Source organism: Balaenoptera acutorostrata, chromosome 20, assembly GCF_949987535.1.
Source record: "Balaenoptera acutorostrata chromosome 20, mBalAcu1.1, whole genome shotgun sequence".
NCBI lineage: Eukaryota > Metazoa > Chordata > Mammalia > Artiodactyla > Balaenopteridae > Balaenoptera > Balaenoptera acutorostrata.
This window is the reverse complement of record NC_080083.1, coordinates 21412013-21431395: the sequence shown is the minus strand read 5'-3', so window position 1 is coordinate 21431395 and position 19383 is coordinate 21412013. Positions and strand designations below refer to the sequence as shown.

Here is a 19383-nt window from a genome sequence, read left to right as displayed (position 1 = left end):
GACGTTTCTGAGAGTGAAAAGGGACACAATTATTAATTATGCCTGGTAAGAGGTGTAAAATGGATTATGCCCAGACAACCTGGAATATATGGGTATCCTTATTTAATAGTAACTTCGTCACCAAAGAATCTGGCTAACTTTAATATATGCCAATTGACAATGCATATTCAGACAGAGCTTCAATTCTTCTAAAGGTGATAAAGCAGGGTGAAAAATCAGATTTTAATCCTTGTGCTAACCAACTTATATGCTTCTGATTTTTAATAAAGTATTCAATTATGACCAGTTACTTTACAAAGACTAATTCTTACCTAGCCAACCTCAAAGTGCCTTACTTAAACATTTCCTAAATGATCTGAGGAAGAAGGGCAGAAGTATTTGGACATACTTGTTGGGGTATTTGCGGAAGATATCCCTGATGACCACAATCGCCTCTTGGACCACATAATTTACTTTGGTTTGGATGAGATCAAGCAATGTGCTTACACAGCGCTCTGCAGACTGCTGCAAAGAGGAACATAATGAGAAGTCAGATGATCTAACCAATAACACAACCTCAACATAAAAAATATTTTTTTGGAACATTCAGGTGTATCAACTGAACTAGACTAAAAGATGAGGCACTTAATTTGACCACCCTATATTAGAGGCTGGGTTATCTGATGGAGATATACAGAAGTTCTAGATATACTCCAAATTTTACTCATTACAAGAAACAGTTCAAGTGAAAAAAATCATCTTGGATAGCCAGGATGACAGAAATGAGAAGAAAGCATAAGTCAAGGTAGGAGGAAAGAATAAGAATGAAAGAATAAGCCAAGGTAGGAGGTCTTTATCTGCAGTTCATGAATGAGCACAGACAGAAGGCATCTTTAAACCTCTTGGAATGAAACTGCCAAATTTCATTTGTGCACACAAGCATATGTTCCTGGGAGAAGGTTTACAGTTTTCATTATATTTTCAAAGTTATCTGTGACTCACAAAACTCTAAGAAAAATCTGCCATCTTCTGGGCTATATAACTGAAAGTCTATGGCCTTAGATTAAACTGCAATTTTCCACAGCCTATGGTTCATCTATAAAATAGAATTTAATCTATTAGTCTTTTATTAATGAAGGGAATACGGAAGAATACAAGTGACAAAACTAATGTATTGAAACAGTAAGTCATAGTTTTTAAAAGAAGGGTTCCAGAAGAGAGATCCTAAAAACCAAGGACTGATTTATCATATATTACAATGTATTATGATGGGTCATTCCATTATATGCCTCCTGATAAGATGCAATAGGAAATACACAGCAGCATCTAAGAGGTATTCTTGCCAAAAACACTGAACATGAATATTACCAAGCCTCTAGATTTAATTGTCTAAAGGGGATGAAGGAATGAGATAAACAACATCACTAAAATACTATCAGCCAAATCTAGACTCTGGAAAATTCTACAAGCCTAATGATCTAGTCCTTTCAATAAATGGCACCCAAATAAATAAGTAAAGACTTAAGAGACATATTAACCAAATGTAATGTATAGCTAGTTCTTGTTTAGATTTTGATTTGAACAAGGCAACTGTAAGAAGACATTTAGACACAATTAGGGAAAACTGAACATGGACTAGGTATTCAATGAGATTAAGAGTTACTGTTTGTTGAGTATGGTAACGATATAATGACAATTTTTTTTTTTAGAGAATCTTATCTATTAGATATACACATTGGACTACTCTAATAAGATCATATCTGAGATCTGCATTAAAATATAACAGTAACCCACTCCCTTGAAGGGGGAGGGAGAAGGAGAAGATCAAATGGGAACAGCAATGTGTTGATATTTGTTCAAGATGGATGGTACATGGGTACATGAGAGCTCATTAATCAATTTTACTTTAGTGTATACCTAAAAATTTCTGTAATAAAATCTTTTAAAGGTACTATAATTTAAACCAAGCAATATAATGAAAACAAAATTGCATCTTGAGGTTATTTATATGAGGTCCTATATATGATGATTCTGTTCTTTTATTATTGTAGTTTTCCCATTTTTGAATTCTATTTTATTCATTTTCAACTAGTATTTCCTGTGCTGTTATTACAACAGCAAAACAATTGGGAAATTTTAAATATAAAAGTTATGATAAATTATAAAGCATGTAAGGGTTAAATTATCAAATTAGATAGTACAAATAAAGTACTCAGCATAGGGCTTGATAGAAAGCTAACATTTACTGAACCCTTAGTTTCATTATTATAATAAAGATAAACAAAAGGCCATCTCCCATGATGCATCAATATTCGAAAACATTTAAGTCTAGGATAGTAATTTTCAAGCAAATTGTCATCTCACCTATGTTGCTTTTGATTAAATTTTAAAAACACCATTAAAGCAGTATGGCAGAGGAACAAAAGTAAATATCCAATCACTGTATATACAAAGTAAGTCCAGAAACAGAAAAAGGCACACAGACATATAAAATTTAGTATATGATAAAGGCAACATTTCATAACAGTAAGGAAAGGATGAATTGTTCTGGTGTTTGATCCCCACACTCTTATGTTTAACCAAACCATTGCCATTAAAGTAGAAAATAAAAGTGAATTTTATATAACTTTGAAGTGAAGCACAATTTTCTAGGTGTGCCACTAAAGAGATCACTGGGAGAGGGACTTCCCTGGTGGCGCAGTGGTTAAGAATCCGCCTGCCAATGCAGGGGACACGGGTTCGAGCCCTGGTCCAGGAAGATCCCACATGCCGCGGAGCAACTAAGCCCATGAGCCACAACTACTGAGCCCCCGTGCCACAACTACTGAAGCCCGAGCACCTAGAGCCTATGCTCCGCAACAAGAGAAGCCACCACAATGAGAAGCCCGCGCACCGTGACAAAGAGTAGCCCCCACTCTCCGCAACTAGAGAAAGCCCACACACAGCAACGAAGACCCAATGCAGCCCAAAATAAATAAATAAATAAATTTATTATTTAAAAAAAAAAGATACCATTGAGAGAAAATGGATAGAACTCACTACATAAGGAAATGCGAACTACTATGAATCAAGAAGTCAAATGAAATCAAAAGGAAAATAATTGGGAAAATAACTATTAATGAAATGAAGGGGTATTAAATGAATTAATACCTTTAATTAATTATAAAAGACTTTAAAAAATCAATGTGGAAAAGATAACACATTGAAAAAAGATACACACTCCATGAAAAAGCAATTCCAAATGGCTAAGCGTAATGAAAAAAATGTCACCTCAACTAGAGATCAAAGATTTAGCTACAAGGATCCTCCTTATAACCATTATTTGGAAAAAGAGCAGAAACAACTTTAAGGTCCATACAGGAAGAGAAAGGCTAAGTAATTATGAAGCAATCACATACAGTTATGCCTACAAACCACTAAAAATGATGTAAAATATGATCAGTAACATGGGAACATGTCCATGTACAATAAGCAAAAAAAGCAGAATACAAAACATAAGCAAATAGCATTTGTAGAATGATCTCGTTTTTGTAAAAAACACACCTGTTTATGGAGGACTATGTAAACAAAGATTTAAAATCATGTCCACATAATCTCTGGGAGGGTAGAACAGGGGTAGGAGAAAGCAGAGTGTTCTACTTCTAACTTGTCTTATTTTATGATTTTATGTAGTAAATACATATGCTTTTTGTTTGTATAAGACATAAGTCAGTACCTTATCTTGAGCTACAAAAATGAGAAATGGTAAACACCAAAGAACAGAAGACTGGGAAGTGAGGAATACCTTAACTTAGTGACTTAATCTCTCTCAAACAAAACCAAACATATAAATAAATCTCGCAAACAAATAAAATCATTTTATTTGTAAGAAAAGGAGGGCAGGGGTTTATTTCCTCCTTAAAGAAACAGGTATACACTGTAATATATGCAGCTTTAAATCTGTCAATCATACCTCAATAAAGCTAGAGGTGGGGTGGACAGTAAAATCTATTAAAAAAACCAACCAAACAAAAATGAATAGGCAGGGCTTCCCTGGTGGCGCAGTGGTTGAGAGTCTGCCTGCCAATGCAGGGGACACAGGTTCGAGCCCTGGTCTGGGAGGATCCCACATGCCGCGGAGCAACTAGGCCCGTGAGCCACAACTACTTAGCCTGCGTGACTGGAGCCTGTGCTCTGCAACAAGAGAGGCCGCGATGGTGAGAGGCCCGCGCACTGCGATGAAGAGTGGCCCCCGCTTGCCACGGCTAGAGAAAGCCCTCGCACAGAAGAAAACGAAGACCCAACACAGCCAAAAATAAATAAATAAATAAATAAATTAATTAATTAATTAATTAAAATGTCATCAGAAAGCTTGTTTAAAAAAAAAAAATGAATAGGCAAAAGTTACTGAAAAACCAGTACTATGAAATTGCTTTTTCAGTGTTATTTATTGACTCAATGGCTTATGCTTAATCTTTAACCTAACCAACTTAATATGATAAAATTATACATTTTTTTCACCTCAGGATACTTAAAACAACAAGGAAACACCTGTACTTACAGTCATGCCAAAAAACAACTCCAACTCTTAACACCCAAATTTTACAATAGGCCCTGTTATCTTAGCTAAGCACTAAACTAAAATTCTTTTTTTCTCATCTGTCATATCTTTGAAACCAACTACACACTAAAAAAGGGTCAGGGCTTCCCTGGTGGCGCAGTGGTTGAGAATCTGCCTGCCAATGCAGGGCACACGGGTTCGAGCCCTGGTCTGGGAGGATCCCACATGCCGTGGAGCGACTGGGCCCGTGAGCCACAACTGCTGAGCCTGCGTGTCTGGAGCCTGTGCTCCACAACAAGAGAGGCCGCGATAGTGAGAGGCCCGCGCACCACAATGAAGAGTGGCCCCCGCTTGCCGCAGCTGGGGAAGGCCCTCACACAGAAACGAAGACCCAACACAGCCATAAATAAATAAATAAATAAATTTATAAAAAAAAAAAAAAAAGGGTCAGATGCCCTGAGAGAAAAGCAGCAGCTCAGTCTGGAAGGTACAGAGAAAGGCTATTACAATTCCCTCGCTGGTTCTTGCCCTTGTCCCACGGATAGGTTAGTTAAAAACAGGCAATCACTGCCTCTCCTGCCCCAATTGAACTGTGTCTGGACTAGCCAACTCTTTCCAACTAATAACTTTCATGATTTAACCAGTTCTAAGAAAAGTTCTTAGGCAAATCCAGGTAACTGGAGATAAGAGAACACTAGCTAAAAGGCAGGATTCTTGAAGGTTGATCTTAAGCTTCCAAAGGAAGTTCATTCCCCACACACTCTCATATTCCCACCAGGGCACCCTGAATCAAAGGAAGAAGTGAGAGCCACCAGAAGTTCATCTCTTCCAGAAGATGATGGATATCTTTTCCATTTAGTCACAATAGACGGTACTAACAGCTGCTAGGAATCTAGATGCTTTGAGAACACTTTCTAGTAATTCCAGGGATAGAAAAACCTCTTTAACTTTGGGATGAGACTCTTTGCAAGAGCACTGTCAGAGAGGTTAGTAAGACAATGACATTCTGGCAGTGAAAAGCACAAAATGACTCTTCTGCTACCAAAATAGCTCTGGAAATTGTCTGCATTAATACCATAAGTAGGTGGCTATTCCACAATGAGAAAAGAAAAAGAAAAAAGTTAAGTAGTGGTGGTAAGTTAAGAAGTGTGGTAGTAAAAAAAAGATGTAACACATCAAGATCCAATAAACAGATTTTCCCATTTCTCAAATGGAGCAACAGAAGTATATATTAAGTATCTGAAGCAACTGAGCTGGCAGAACCAGAAGTAGAAACCAGGATTAATTAACTTCTTGCTATAACAACTAGTCTACTAAATGATTTATCAGTGGTAAGTACATGAAGCAGCATTCAGTAAATAAAAACAAGGAAGGCCAATAAGGAATTTGGCTTTCAGAGACACTTCTCTGACACAGCATCTGTTTCCTTCTGTTCCTGTGAAGCACTGGTCATACTGTACAAATTATTTTAGTAACTATCCTTGTGAAATCATATGGTCCAATCTGACTCAAAGTAGAATTACAGGGACTTCCCTGGTGGTGCAGTGGTTAAGAATCCGCTTGCCAATGCAGGGGACACGGGTTGGAGCCCTGGTCCAGGAAGATCCCACATACGGCGAAGCAACTAAGCCTGTACCACAACTACTGAGCCTGTGCTCTAGAGCCCACAAGCCACAACTACTGAGCCCACATGCTGCAACTAGTGAGGCCCGCGCACCTAGAGCCCGTGCTCTGCAACAAGAGAAGCCACCGAAATGAGAAGCCCCCGTGCACCACAACGAAGAGTAGCCCCCACTCGCTGCAACTAGAGAAAGCCCACGTGCAGCAATGAAGACCCAACACAACCAATAAATAAATAAATAATTAAATAAAATGTCAAAAGAAAAAAAAAGCAGAATTGCACATAGTCAAGTAGTAAGAACAAATATGGAGCTCTGAATCCACAATACTGTTGTGAACAGAAGCCATCATTAATTGCAACAAATTTCTGAATGAGGAAAAACAACAGAGGTTTGGTGACTGATGAAGCAGTGCATTGTAAGTTGTAGCCCTTAATACCTACTGGAAGGCTGCAACCAAGCTAGAACCAATCTGCCCTCTAAGACCACAGAGAAGCTCTTCAAGAGAACTGCCAAGTAAAGATCAACTCCCTGCCCTAAAGCAGAAACCTGCTAGTCGACAGCCCTGCCTATGTGCACAGAAGTCCTGAAAACTTTCCTGTCATCTCATTCTTAATATAAATAGGCATCAATTTACTGTAAGTATGGTATACGCTTCAATTAAAAAATCACATATAGATGTGCAACCATCACCATAAAATACTCCAGATAATTAAATTCAAACTGCAGAAACAAAACCAAAAACTGTAATTCACATCCCAAGAGATTTAAGAAACTATTGCAACCACAAAAAAAGGAATGCTATGAAAAAGTACCCATAACAAGAAACAGCAATGAAGGGAGGCTGTATGGAAAGACGGCTGTGCAGAAGACAAGAAAGCAACCACCCAGACTGGAGTAAGGACTGGAAGGACAGAGGACTGGAAGAGAGAAGGGTCTAGAACAAAAGAAAAGTTTTATAAATTTGATATTATGCTTGAAAAGCTGGAAGAAGACAGGAGTGCAATGAAGGCACAATGAAATTTAAAAAAAAAAAAGGCCATTATGAACTCCAGAAAAAACAAAAGCCTGTATAAGAAAGAAAACACAATCATTTGATTGTGTAGGCTCTACGTATTTACAGGCATAATACGCACAGTAAGCTTTGCAAGACTCTAGTTGATAGAACAAGAAATAAAGGTATATTATCTCAATTTACAAAGATAATATAGGAACAAAAACCTCATGATATAACTATACAGGGGATCAGAAGGGTAGAAGTAGGAGTGATGGAGTATATGAACTAAGTTGCTTATCTCATAGCGGAAAGTTAATAGACAATGTCTACAATTGGTAAATCAATAAATAGTAGCATAAGGATATTAGAGATATGGAAGTAATCAAAATAACTAAAACTAGGAACAGAGTTAAACATGATTCCCTCGGGAAAGAGAGGGACCAGGGACAGCTGCTTTTCATTAAAAATTCTTTAATATTTTAACAATGTGCTTTCTTATTTTGATAAACTTAAAAATGTATTTTAAGGAAAGAGGTGAAGAGAATACCCAGAGTCCCATAACGTGATCACAACTACCATGGGACACTTGCCTCCACCTTGATGGCACACCGTCCAATGGCCCGCACAGCTTTGCGCACAAAGTCGACATCCACCTCTGTGGCATACTCCTTCAGTTCTGCCAGAACCTGTTAAAAATCCATGAAGCGAACAATCATTAAGGATTCTCCAACAGCAATTTCATGGCCTAGGTTTTTGTGAAGGCCAGATCTTAAGATCTAAGTTATTAGATCTTAACTTGAATCTACTTTAAGTCTAACCTGAGCAATGTTGGCTTGGGATGCCAAACGAATCATGATGTCCAATTTCTCTAGTTTCACATAGATGGGATCATTGTACTTCACAAAGAAAACTTTGATCTCTTGCTTCAAGATTTCAGGCCTGTGGTACACAGAAACACAAGATAAGGAAGGTGAGGCATATATTGATATATCCTTCTGAGTCTGCATTAATACCTAACCTGTGCTTCTCTGCTCTCCATTCACACACTCCACTCCAGGGAAAAAAACTCACAAACTTCCTCTACACCCCTCTAACCAGATCCATCTGGCAGACTATTTTTATCCTTTTTAAGGGGCAAAGTATATATTGCCAAGAAGAACCACTGGAAGAACAACAACCTGATCTGAATTACAGCCTGAGCCATATTAAGCAGACACTAGCTATCATACAACTAAGAGTTCCTTCAGAAAAGAAACTAATTTGTAGAGCAACACCAGGCATTCATTGTAGGAACACTCTAAAATCAACTGTCAGCCTCCTGACCCTGGGCAAGTTGCTCTACCATACAGTATTTTCACTTTCATTAAACAGAGTTTTAACACAGTCCTCTTTAATACTGATGTTATTAAGTTTAATTCAAAATTACAAACACTTTAATCACCAATTCATTTTTTCCCAACCTTTTCTGGACGATTAGGTTGATGTTCCTCAGGGCGACGTACTGCACCTCTGGCTCCCCAGACAGCAAAGTGACAAGAGGAGGGGCCAACTTCTTCAGCAGCATATTGTAGTAGTCAGAGTCCTTGGGTAACAACTCTAGAAATTTCATTAGGACTTTTACTGCTGAAAGCACCACTGCTGAGTTGGCATGAGATAGCCGAGGAGTTACCCGTTCACAGATACTGAGGACAGAAAATGAAAATTAGTACCTTAAATTATAATTTCTTTGCTCAATCCCATCTATAAGGTAATGCTGTCAGAGGTTCCCATGGCCCAAGTATAAAGAAATTAGAAAATCAGTTAGAAAAGTCAAAACTCCATACATAGGTAAATTTGGGATCCAATACTGCAGACGCCTCATTCCCAGCAAACTACAGGCAGAGCAAGGATATCAGAAGACTTTAGGAAACCAGCAATAAGGGATGTTCAAACTGGAAGGAAACTAGCCAATACCCAAAACACCTGAAGCTCACACCATTTACCTTCCTATTTTATAGTCCTCTCTGTCTCCCCATATTATGTAAGGGCTCCCTGCCTCACAGCCCATTTCTCCTCAGCCTATAGGAAGTCAAATTAAGCATTCTGAGAGTTATTTCACAGTGAGAGATATCAACCAACTGTGGCTGAAGTTTCACTGTAAGATGCAGAAGGAGATGGTCTGACAGGGAAAACCACCCAACCTCTTGCATTCAGGATAATAAGGGAATCTCGGAAAGGGTGTTTGTTTGTTTGTTTTTAACAACACAATACCACTGCAATACTCTCTCAACCTCATCCCCTTCTCCTAGTCCCTGCCACCTACACTTAAATGTCTCATAAAATATAGAATATTTAGTTATCTGTTGAGGGTTCTTCAGAAATTAACCTAATTTTTATAGCTCTTAGGCAATGTGAGTGGCTAGCTGACTCAGTTAAGGACACAAGATAAGTAAGCTGTGTTTTTCTCCCTTCCTCCTGTATCTACTTGGCTGACTCCCTGACCTCCTTTAGGTCTTTATACAAACGCTACCTTCTCAGGGAGACCTTTCCTGACCACCAAGCATTTGTTAGATCTCTTCCTTACTTTATCTTTCTTGTTAGCACTTATCATCATCTGACCTATTATATGCTGTATTACGTATACATATTATATATACTTCTGCCCTATCCCTCAGAATAAGTGTTCCATAAGAGCTATGATTTTTGTTTGTCCACTGCTATATCCTCAGAGCCTAGAACAATGCCTGGCATACAGCATGGGCTCAATAAATATTTGCTGAGTGAATGAGTGTGAGATGTCAATGACCAAGAGAAAATAAAATTGTATGTAAAGTTCTTTCCAGAAGATATTTGTACTTTCAGTGATGGAAAGAAACTATCAGGGTGAGCTTTGGTTAAATCCAGAGGGAACAATTTCCCAGACAAGTGAAGAGCACTCACATTATAGTAGCTCGAGCTTTAGCCGGGCAAGGAAGGTTCCTATCTACCATAATTAAAATGGAGAGCCAACAATTCTTCAGAATTATTTTGCCTAGTACAGTGCCTATATACACAAAATGTTCAATAAAAACGGATGATACCTCCAATTCTGTAAACTAAAATGTATGTATGTGTATATGAAATTTAGTAGTATCTGATAGTCAAAGAAAATCTGCAACACTAAAGTGGTAGAGAGCTGAGCAGAACAATCCAGGTGTGCCTTCCAAAATCTTCTCCAAATTCAGACTGATGTGATTCCTATATCTAACGGAAGACATCATACATTTTGCTGGCTCCAACACAGTTTCTCTAGTACTAATTATAAGCCAGCTCAATAACTAGTATCAAGCCACTTACTATGTATCTAAAAGAACGAAAATTTTGTTACTACAGTGAGAGACACTCAAAAAACCTTTGTTTGCCAAATGGCTAGGCATTGCTGTATGGGAGATGTGAGACCATGATGAGGGAGAGTTTTTTCAGAGGGTTGTAACTATACTGTTCAAAAAAGAAATGAAAAATACACATCTCCTCTTAGGAAGAGCTATTTTTGCATGGTTTACTCTACCACCTAAAATGTTCCTAAATACACTGAGAAAATACCACGGGATAGCAATATCTATCCCGTAAGCCACTGATTTTCTCAACGTAACAGACCCTTATTCTAATACAGACTTACTAGAACTTATTGAACCAGGCAAGACTCCTAGATACTATCCAGAAAAACAGACTGACCTCTGAGCCTCCCGGTCATCTTTAGGGTTGTAATTAGACAGGCAGTCCAGGATGAAAATCTGGCCCCATTCGGTGCACTCATTCAGGGCTGTCAGTAGCTTATTAATGTTCTGTGGATTCAGATCGAGTAAGTTGCTGTTTGGGTGAGATTCACTGATTTCAGATAATGCTGCTACAGCATTAGCCACCACCTGGGAAAGAAGCAGATATGACCTTGATTTGTCAAGAACAGTACAACTATTTCTCTGGATCACTTCATAGATCTCAATTCATAACCGTTCCTGAACATTTTATCCAGTCAGCTAGAAAGAGATATACTGCTTTCAAAACGTATAATAAACCACCAATGATGGCATATATAGCTTCCTCATGGTCAGGCAACACAGAATTAAAACAACTCACATATTAGCAGAGAGTCCCTCATGATTTACTATTAAAACATTAATAATTTTAATAGTAGTCAAAACTATCAGTAGAATTAAGACACATGAACAGTTGTAAAAGAAGTGAAGGTTAGGGACTTCCCTGGCAGTCCAGTGGTTAAGACCCGTGCTTCCACTGCAGGGGGGCATGGGTTCAATCCCTGGTTGGGGAACTAAGATCCCACATGCCTCGCAGCCAAAACAAAACAAAAAACACAAAACAGTGAAGCTTAAATATGAAACGTGTACATTAGGCAATGGAAAGAAAAATCTAGGCCAAACAATTTTATAGGTGTATGGGTGTGCATGTACTGGGGGGTGGGGAGGTGATACTTCAGGTGCCAATCACACCTTAAGTCTCAGAGTAAGAAAATGTGACCTTGAAACCATAGTTCACTGTAACATGATGTTGGGAAAGCACATAATCTCCCTGAAATTCAATTTCCTCATCTGAAAATGGGATAATTTAATCCACCTCACAAATTAGCTTTAGTTTATAAAATCAGATGACTTAGGTATAAGTGCTTTCTACAAAGCCTTATACAAAGTTAAGGTGGTAATATTACCATAATTCATCAAGACTAAGTTGCACAGTTTTTCATATTAACATCTCTGAAGTTCGGATATATTTAATAATCAACGGCATGTCAGTTTAATAGGAGGTATTTTTCTTTCTACGTAATACAGGAAATAATAATGCATCTTAGAATCGATGAAATATGGTACCTCAAATGTATCCTTAACTCAGGCAGTATGATAAATGAAAAATTGCTACCAAATATAAGAAAGTATACTTGTATCCTGACTTACAGACCCAGAAATCCGTACTAGCTGCAAGAAAAAAAAGTGGACACTTTATCAAAATTACAGATTATGTCTAATTTAACTAAGAAATCTACAACCAATGAATGTTTAAAGTAATTTTAAGATTATAAAAACACCCAAAAATAAACAAAACAGACAAAAAACTATAGCTCTGTACAAATGAATTTAAAACCACATTTTGCAGTGAGGCTCTCAGCTGTCGCTAAATATTAGCACAGGAAGGCTATATATAAATATTCTGTAAGCATAAATGAGATGCAACAGGTAGCAGCTTCATTAATTATGTATATTGAAAAGATTCTCAAAAATGTCAACTCATTTTTAGTTCTTACTAAAAAGCTTGAGAAACTAAGAGTTGTATGATTATCCTATTGCTAGCAAGAGAAGAAACATAATGGTTACAGTTTAGCTATTGATTTTAATATCCACATCACTTGGGTACTCTGCAGATTATCCCAGTATATGATTTTACCTAGAAGATAAATTCTAGAGAATATGATTTTTTAAATCAAATAATACGTTTATGACAGTATCCATTAACTAAGATAATGATGCCACAAATGGAATCACCTTCAGTTATAATTTAGTGATCAGGACAAAAAATTCCAAGATGAAAAAAAATCAAAGGTTCACTTGGTAAGTATGATTATGGATATAATATTTTATTGTTATTAAGACAAATCGAGAAGGATTATCTAGTCCACCTATCACATGGTAGCATGCATGAGGTTCTTTCCTGACTTAATTTTTGTTTGCCAACCACACCATCAAGCATGGCCTTTAGTAAAAATTAAAAAGCATGAAGAGTGAAACAATAATCTCCATCATCGCAGTGCTTTACATGCAGGGAAAAGATACTGTGTTTCCCCTGTATAATACGCTTAATACACTGGATTACAGGATAAAGGATCAAAATGTCACACTGGAAGAACAAATGCCTGTTTTCCTCTCTTGCTGCCAACACATGCCCAGTCTTGGTTACCAGTTCATCCAAAACAAATGTCCTGTCACAACTTACCATTTCTGCCAGTCAAGTTTTTTTTAATGCTAAAAAAAAATTAAATATAAGGTCTGTTACCAGGAAATGTTGAACAGAATGAACAATTAGAATTCCTCTGCTAACATCACAGGTAATTGGAAATTAAACCAAGTATATAATGCAGCTAATGAAGTATATGTTCTGGTGGTAAAACAGGCAATTTTCACTTATTATCACATTAAAACAAGAAAAGAAACAGGGAAAAGTAAATCTAATTAAAAGATCCAGAGAGATCAGATTATGTGATTATGTTTAGAAAAGTCTGCATGGGGAAAAAAGATCACTGCCAAATGGTCACTGAGCCAATGACTGACCAGAGGAGATGCACCCCCAATAACAAAACTCTACTGCTATTCCTCTAAAATTCCTTCTATTCTGCCTTTCCACTTTCATCTCCTAATCTTCACATTCATACTGCTAGGTTTTCAGAAATATACTGAGGAGGGCCCATAAAGAGCTGCTTAGAGTTCTCTTGGTCAGTAAGCCATGCTTCTCTCACTCTAATGGAAACTTAAAATGAGCATCGAATCTCAAGCAGGCAAAGAATGACTTCAAGACAGTAGCTGGGTAGCTGGGGTATACAGGACAACTCACCTGTCTCTGTGTTTCTTTGGAATTTTGTATAGAATGTAGTACATATATTATCTCTTTTTAAAAATAAACTTTAAAAATAATGTATTGAAACATGATTTACTTCCTCTTCCCAGAGAGCCTTCTCCAAACAATAATTCATTATCAAAAGAAAAAATCTGACTCTTACAGTAACTGCCCTGGTTTACTAGTGTATTAAAACAAAGGTTATGTCTCTTTCTCTTGTACCATCACTTTGAATCTGAACTAAGACTAACACGCATAACATTTTCCCCCCTAGAAAACTGGCAGTTCTTTTAGGAAACACTGCCATGAAGAGAACAATTGCCTTTTAATTATAATCTCAGAAAAACTGGAGTTCCCAAGAAAGAAAGGGGTTTCTAAAGGAAGTTTTGCTTTAAAAATGGATTTATAAATAGGGTTTAAGTGAGTTTTCTCAGCACACTGGTTGATTTACAAAAAGCTGGCATCTAGGCTACAAAGGAACATATCCCATAGCATCAAAAATTTTTTTAAAAATTCATCTTGCCTCCCAATTATGGTAAATTCTGTTCCTTGGGAGACTGCAATGAAACATTCCTCCTCCCCATCCCACCCTCACCCCCTGTAGACCTAATATAATATGTATACTTTACAGATACAGATATTAAACACAAACATATACATACATACAAAAGTATGTGCACACGTGCATGTGTGTGTATAAAATCACACTCAATACTAGACAAATTTTTCTCTGCCCTAACTACAGACTTCCCTTCAATTTGACAGTTCACTGTGGACCCTTGGAGTCTGCTGAATTTTTTTTTAACATAAGCAATTTGTGTTTTGACTTACTTTATACTATACCTAATAGAATTGGACAAAGAGATAAAAGACAGTAATAGCTAAAACTTACTGAACACTTACTATGCCATTTACCTTCCCAGCAACTCTAAGGTAGTTGCTATCAAAATCCACCTATTACAGATAAGGAAATAGGCTTTAAAAATGAATTTATAAATAGGATTAGAGAAATTCAGTGACTTGCTTAGCCAGCAAAGCTGGAAAGGGAAAATGGTTGAATACAAACTCAAGGCCTGTATCTGATTCTAGTGTCTGAGTACTAATCACTCTGCCGCCTGCATTTATAGAAGTTCCAAGAGCTGTGAACTTCAAATGGGGGAAAGGGAAAGAAAAATCGGAGCTGGGGAGAATAATATAATCAAAACATTACAAGGAGAAAAATGTATTCTCCTACTTTATATATTTCAGAGATAATCACATCTTAGCAGCACTTAAAAGAGGCAAGATTTACTATCCAGCTATAAAATCTGATTTATAAGCTACCCCTGTCTCATATGCAGCAATTCTGAGGACATAAATTTGACATTACTTTTTTTTTTTTTTTTTGCAGGTTTTTTTTTTTTTTAAACTTTATTTATTTATTTATTTATGGCTGTGTTGGGTCTTCGTTTCTGTGTGAGGGCTTTCTCTAGTTGCGGCAAGTGGGGACCACTCTTCATCGCGGTGCGCGGGCCTCTCACTATCGTGGCCTCTCCCGTTGCGGAGCACAGGCTCCAGACGCGCAGGCTCAGCAACTGTGGCTCACGGGCTTAGTCGCTCCGCGGCATGTGGGATCTTCCCAGACCAGGGCTCGAACCCGTGTCCCCTGCATTGGCAGGCAGATTCTCAACCACTGCGCCACCAGGGAAGCCCGACATTACTTTTTTTATTTTTATTTTTTGGCTGCGCCCTGCGGCTTGCGGGATCTTCTTCCCTGCAAGTGGAGTCTTAACCACTGGACCACCAGGGAAGTCCCAGGCCTCATTTTTTTTTTTTTTTTTTTTTTAAGGAGCAAGCTGGAGCGGTGGGTATGATTAAAATAAAAATGATCCTGTAAAAAAAGAACTCTAGAAGGAAATCTAGATATACATTGGGAGTGGAGTATCACAGAAAGAAGCTCCTTTAGGAGAAATCTCTCACACATTTCCCTGTCCCTTTGAATGATCTCTCTAATTTCACTCATTTTCATAGCCTCATAACCCAAGAAAGATAGCACTTCCCAATATAGTGACTTCCTCCTATTAACTATATTTAGAAGACTTTCATTTCTAGCAATGACCTTCAAGGTCACACTCTGAACAAACACTTCAATTTTCCCGCTCAATTTACAATCCTTTTGGCTGCTGCCCCTGAAGACTTGAATAAATTGAACGCAGTAGAATAACTGACCAAAACTATTATAATGGAAAATAAAGGTGATTTGTATACTTTTGTCCTCTTGAAAATCAGCGACAGTTCAGAATCTCACTTTCTTCTTTATGGATTTGCCTCAAATAACACATTAAAGCACAGGGCATTTATTCTAAGCATGTTTCAGTCATTATCATCTCCTTAAGAACACAATGACTGGACTTCCCTGGTGGCGCAGCGGTTAAGAATCTGCCTGCCAATGCAGGGGACACGGGTTCGATCCCTGGTCCGGGAAGATCCCACATGCTGCGGAGCAACTACTGAGTCTGCGCTCTAGAGCCCTCGAGCCACAACTACTGAGCCCGTGTGCTGCAACTACTGAAGCCCACGCACCGCAATTACTGAGCCCACATGCCACAACTACTGAAGCCCGCGTGCCTAGAGCCCATGCTCTGCAACAAGAGAAGCCACCGCAATAAGAAGCCCACGCACCGCAACGAAGAGTAGCCCCCGCTTGCCGCAACTAGAGAAAGCCTGCGTGCAGCAACGAAGACCTAACACAGCCAATATAAATAAATAAATAAAAATTTTAAAATGTATTATTTAAAAAAAAAAAGAATACAATGACTATACGGTACCAGTTAATTTTACAGTCATGCTTTAATCCAAGACACTGTCCAGACTGCCAACTAATAATATGCTGACTACATATGACATTCTGTAATGTTCTGTTTTTTTTCCCCATCTTCTTTCCCAGAATGAGGAAGCTAAGTGAACACATCTACCTAGTGGAGTCAACACATCCCATTACAGCAAGAAAGTCTGAATATCTGGTAACAAGTAAGATTTAAAAATTAGACTCAATAAAACTCATTACTTACTTAAGGGGCTTACGTAAGTAGCTTAAGATGTGTTTTGATGAAATGCGAATATTCACAAAGCTAAAACACTACAAATAAATATCTACAAATGGACAAAAGGCACTCCTAAGAAGCCAAGAGTTACTTGGCCCACCAGCCCTAAAATCACACAAAAGCATGCTGCAACATGAACAAAACAAAAAATTTATTATCACACCATTATCTCCCTTTTGATAGTAAGTAATCCCCCGCCAAATGAGAGCCTTGAGATCATTTTAAAAGGGACACTAAGAAATGAGTAAGCCATGATCTTTCGGTACACTACTGAATTACTATGTACAACAGATTCAGTTTTCAGGAAGTTGCTGAAGAAAACTGCTTTAGGCATATCCTTGAACAATTATCTTTTAAAAGTAATCCTGCAATGATGTGTTAAGTAATATTGTAAATAGATTTAGCTTCATTTGTAGATAAGCTGCCCTCAGAATCACCCTAAAAAATAATGTCTGGCTTTAAATAATGTATACAAAAGAATTAAGTATCTTTGGGACTTCCCTGGTGACACAGTGGTTAAGAATCCGCCTGCCAATGCAGGGGACACAGGTTTGACCCCTGGTCCGGGAAGGTCCCACATGCCGCAGAGCAACTAAGCCCGTGTGCCACAACTACTGAGCCTATACTCTAGAGCCATAACTACTGAAATCCACGAGCCCAGAGCCCATGCTCTGCAACAAGAGAAGCCAATGCAATGAGAAGCCCACACACCGCAAGCAAGAGTAGCCCCCGCTCACCGCAACTAGAGAAAGCCCGCACATAGCAACAAAGACACAACACAGTGAAAAATAAATAAATTAAATTATAAAAAATAATAAAAATAATAAAAACAGCTTTATTTAAAAAAAGAATTAAACACCTTTAAAAAATAAATTTGCCGTTGAAATATTAACCCTTCTAAAATCATTAATAACCAGCACCACGATCACTATACAATAAAGAAACGTTTGTTATTATTAAGGGCTTACTCTATACCAGGTTCACTATTAAGTGCTCTGCAAGCCCTCTTTTATTTTTCACAACGATCCAACGATAGAGGCACTGTTTATAATCTCCATTTTGTAGACGAGGATACTGAGATGTTTAGGGAGACCACCAAGCTAAGAATGGCAGACCAGGATACAAATCCAAGTCTGGTTGGTTTCAGAGCCTGAGTTTTAACCCCCATGTGTTAGTACTGAAGCAACAGAAAAAAAAAAAAAAAAATTTCACAGTTACAAAGCACTTTTCTGTTTTTGAGATACTTTCATAAAGAGTGAGTCAACTCTTTATAAGAGGAAGTGATTAAATGCAATTTGGTATGCTGGATTGAATCCTGGAATAGCAAAAGGATATTTGTGTTGAAACAGGTGAAATAAAGTCTGTACTTCAGTTTATAGTAATGTACCAACGCTTATTTCTTAGTTTTGACAAAGGTACCATGGTTATGTAAGATGTTAACATTAAGTAAAACTGTGTGAAGATAGGTATGTAAGAACTTTCTGTATGGTCTTTGCAACTTTTCTCTAACTCTAAAAACCCGCCCCCAAAATGAGATTTAAAAAAACAACAACAACAACAAAAAAACCTAAGTTAGTAGTAACTGATAAAATGAAAACTGATGATTAAAATTCCTAAGGTGAGAATACACATAAAAAGATCTCCACAAAGTTTATCATAAAGGAAAACAAAAATTGTTTCCTTCCTCTGCAAGAATTTAAAGACCGAAAAGCACTGAGATGGGCACTTGCCCTTACAACGGAGCAGTCTCCAATGATTCCACTTACTCAACACTCCGATCCTGCAGAAATTACCAGCAACTCATCTTTTAGTACCAAATACAACATTACTTACTTGGGGCATCCAGACACAGACTGAGTGAACATGTTACCTCCTACATCATTCTTACCCAGTGCCTACCACATACTGACACTCTCACACATGCCTAAAATTCTACCAGCTCTGGTACTCCTTTATGGACGCTGGGCATGAAGAGCATTACGCATTTCTAATTTCGCTTCTGTATAATATTTTAACTTTATAACTCTTCTATTTATTGATATATGTTTAGGGATAACAGAATTCATATAATTAAAGTACTAAAATAAATGAGGTCATTAATAGACGAGTTAACGTTGCCCACGAGGACAACAAACATATTCTGACAAAAATCCTTCTCAAATTTACAAAGTGATCTAGAGAGACTTCAGTTTTTCAACATTTATCATCTCAGACTGACAGCAAACCACCACAAACCTTCTAAAGCCTAAATAGAAATTACAATAATCAGAAAGTACGTCACGTTAGATCTGTTTCTCAAGAATAGCTGTCATTTATTAAGCATTTACTATATGTCAGGCATTATTTAAATTTTTAAAACAAATCAGTCCTTCATGTTGTTGTAGGGGGCTCCCTGTGCACTGCAGGATGTTTAAAGTATCCTTGAGCTCTACCTACTAGATGCCAGTAGCAACCTTCCCATCAGTTGTGACAACCAAAAGTGTTTCCTGACAATGCCAACTGTCCCCCGGGAAGCAAAATCGCCCCTAGTTGAGAACCACTGTCATAATCTCATGTGGCTTCTACATGCTGGCTAGCACATGGTTAAAA

The 19383-nt window shown here is 37.8% G+C and overlaps 1 protein-coding gene across 4 annotated transcripts in view; it reads right to left on the bottom strand.

The window, feature by feature from the left end:
* AP2B1 (adaptor related protein complex 2 subunit beta 1) overlaps positions 1-19383 on the bottom strand; it is a 119156-nt gene that overhangs the window by 73863 nt on the left and 25910 nt on the right. For all 4 annotated transcript variants that reach the window (XM_007190197.3, XM_057535475.1, XM_007190198.2 and 1 more), the window contains 5 exons: positions 10829-11019; positions 8596-8817; positions 7954-8074; positions 7726-7821; positions 389-504 (listed from right to left, as the gene is read on the bottom strand). In XM_007190197.3, coding sequence (XP_007190259.1) covers positions 389-504; positions 7726-7821; positions 7954-8074; positions 8596-8817; positions 10829-11019 — 746 coding nt within the window. The remainder of the gene's footprint in view (positions 1-388; positions 505-7725; positions 7822-7953; positions 8075-8595; positions 8818-10828; positions 11020-19383) is intronic.